Source organism: Lepisma saccharinum, chromosome 18, assembly GCF_977018435.1.
Source record: "Lepisma saccharinum chromosome 18, izLepSacc3.1, whole genome shotgun sequence".
In the NCBI taxonomy this organism is placed as follows: Eukaryota; Metazoa; Arthropoda; class Insecta; order Zygentoma; family Lepismatidae; genus Lepisma; species Lepisma saccharinum.
In genome coordinates this window covers 53,877,134-53,880,129 of record NC_139246.1, presented here as the reverse complement: position 1 = coordinate 53,880,129, position 2,996 = coordinate 53,877,134, and the positions used below count along the sequence as shown (strand labels likewise).

At 43.2% G+C, this 2,996-nt stretch overlaps 1 protein-coding gene across 1 annotated transcript; it reads left to right on the top strand.

Moving 5' to 3' along the window:
- Positions 1–408, top strand: LOC146002260 (uncharacterized). Its single transcript, XM_083139976.1, has one exon. It carries the CDS (start codon positions 1–3, stop codon positions 406–408), a length of 408 nt encoding a protein of 135 aa, XP_082996102.1.
- Positions 409–2,996: the final 2,588 nt, after the last annotated feature.

Genomic DNA, 2,996 nt, shown 5'->3' with positions numbered 1-2,996 from the left:
ATGGGCAAAGCCAGGGATGTGTCGGAGTGGCAAGAAGGGGCTATCGTGTTTGGGTGTGTCCATGGTCACACAGTGAGTGAAGTTGCCGGATTTGTTGGAGTATCGACGCGAACTGTCCAACGTATGTACAAGGAATGGTGTACCACTGGTGGCAATGAAACACGGTGTGAGAACTGTGGTCGGAAAAAGATCCTAACCCCGAGGCACCGGAGACGAGTGTCACCTCTTTTGAATGACAATCGGTTTCAAAGCAGACAGGAATTGTTGCAGTCAGTGAATGAAGGTCCTTCCCAACCAATTTCCGAGCGAACATTGCGACGAGAACTTCATGCCATGGACATATGGAGTCGGCTACCTCGTAAGAGGCCTTTGCTCACAGCGACACATAAAGTTGCACGTGTGACATGAGTCAGAAAACACCGAACTTGGACAGTGGCAGACTGGAGGCGTGTTATGTGGTCTGATGAATCACGATTTTGCCTCTTTTCAAATGACGCAAGGCATCGAATGCACCGACGGTCAAATGAGGCATTTCATCCGGAGTGTGTGTAGTTCAAGCAGGAGGTGATTCTGTGATGTTTTTTTTTTTTTGGGGGGGGGGGTTCTTATTATGCACTGGGCTCAATCATTCAGGTGACCGTGAACATGAACCAGTATGTTTATTTGAACATTCTCGGTGTTCAGGTGCTTCCCTACAGTCAACATCTTCATGATGAGCACGCTCTGGACACCCCCATTTACCAAGATGACAACTGCCGTGTTCACAGAGGAGCGCGCGTTTGTGAGTGGTTTGATGAACACTCAGGCACTCTATCACACCTCGCCTGGCCTGCTAAATCACCTGATCTTAACCCCATGAAACATTTGTGGGACTATTTGGAACAGCGGGTGAAACGCAGAAATCAGCATCCCGGCATTTTGGAGGCCTTACGTGATCTTCTGATCAGCTTGTAGTGTCAACTTGATGTGGAATACCTGCAAAACTTTGTGGACTCCTTACCTCACTGAATAGAGGCGTTTATCAGGGCCAGAGGTGGTGTTACTCGGTATTAGAGTGATGTCTCCAGGGGGTGACTATTTTTTTGTCCGGTGAGCTTATCATCCGCCTATGTTGCTCAGTTGTCTCTATGCAGATACTAATTCATTAAACATGAAAGACAGCGAAGGTATTTCACAGTAACCAAAATATTCAGAATGGCACACAACACACTTCTGTAACTGCATTCCAGCAGGCTGTTTTGTACCAATAAGTATTCAAACGTGAAATCACGCGTCTCGAAAATTGAGTCAATTCCGCGACTTTGGACAACGTTATTATGTGTTCATAAAGCGACGTCCCTTTCATGTGACTGCAAGCAAATATTTATCTTGCTGCAAGAGACATTGCTGAGTACAACAAGTGTGAAGGTGAATTGGGTGTTGAAAAAGACAGATTGGCGGAGATTGTCTACAAGCTTAGTTTCTTACAATTAGCATCAGGTATCAGGAATAGTTACATCAGTAACGTCAACATCACGTGATCACCCCACCCAGCAACATGTAAGTGAAGTTAAGCTACCGAAATTGGAAATTCCCTCCTTCAGTGGATCGCTGCAAGACTGGTTAAGTTTTCATGATTTTTTTCGTGCAAGTGTCAACAAAAACGCGATCTCAAGTGGCGCACCAGAACTTCAGTATTTAAGCTTATCTCAAGGGCGAAGTTGCCTTGCTTATACAATCCTTAGCAGGGACAGACGAAAACTATCAACACGCGTAGGAGTTGCTCAACAACTCTTATTCAAACAAGGGGGAATTAGTTAGCAAGACTAACACAGTCCAGCAACTGGTGAATCAGCTGCAAGTGATTGAGAATTTTCACATGGGATTACGACGTCTTATCAACACTAGAAATAAATGCATTTGTGTTATAAATGTATTGTGTGCGTCTGTTGAATCTTGGGATGTTTCTTGTTTATCATACAAGAAAGCTGAATTAAGATTCAAGAAAACAGTGGTAACTCTCTTTTTATTTGCAAGAAGTACCTAGATTTGCTTAAATGATCCAGTTCCTGAATCAGCGAGCGCTTGCTTTATTTTCATTGTCAAGTTAAAACAAAAATCGATGGAGGGCGGTGAGTCATAAACCTTCAACCTCTTCCTTCGTAACATCAGCTATTTCCTACTGCCCGAAATGCAACAACCAACATAGGTTGCATAATTGTCAGAAGTTTCTTCAGATGCCAGTGCAAGAAAGGTACACATTCGTAAAAAGGGACACGTTTTGCTTCAATTATTTTCAAGCACACAAGTTGAGGGTATGTAAGCCAAGTGGATGTCATGTCTGTGGAAAATGGCACTACATTTGAATTAATTTTGACAACCCTAATAGAAAAGTGCAGTCGACCAGTTCTCCATCACCAATGTGTCTTCTTATGTTGCATTTTGCAGAAAACAAGTTAGAGAAAACAACCGCGGGTGTACCAAAAGTGCTGCTCTGTACTGCTATTGCTAATGTTAAGAACAAACAGGTTTTTTTTCCAGCCCAGTCGTGTGCTTCTAAACTCGGCTTCAGACGTTTCCTTTATTTGTGAGACGTGTTAACAAAGTCACCTCGGCAACGCACAAACATCAATGTTTCTGGCGTAACTCAAAGAGATGATGACACAGCCAATGCTATGACTAATGTTCACTTTGTGTCAAAGTGCAAGACGCAACTGTATAGTGTAAGGGCTGTCGTAGTAAAGAAAATTACATGTAATATACCAAGGGTGCGTGCATATGGTCACACATACAGGCTTACCTTGGATGAACCAACATTCAACGTGAGTGCTCCTGTGGATATTTTATGGGGCTCTGACATTTTTCCCTTATTGTTGGGAAGTGGACGCTGCTTGCAGTCTCCTGGTACTCCTTTAGTATTGAAAACAGTCTTCGGTTGGGTTTTATCAGGACAAATTGGTAAATACTAATTCAGTCTCATCACTTCATGTATTTTGTGATTCCGTAATTCTAGGAAC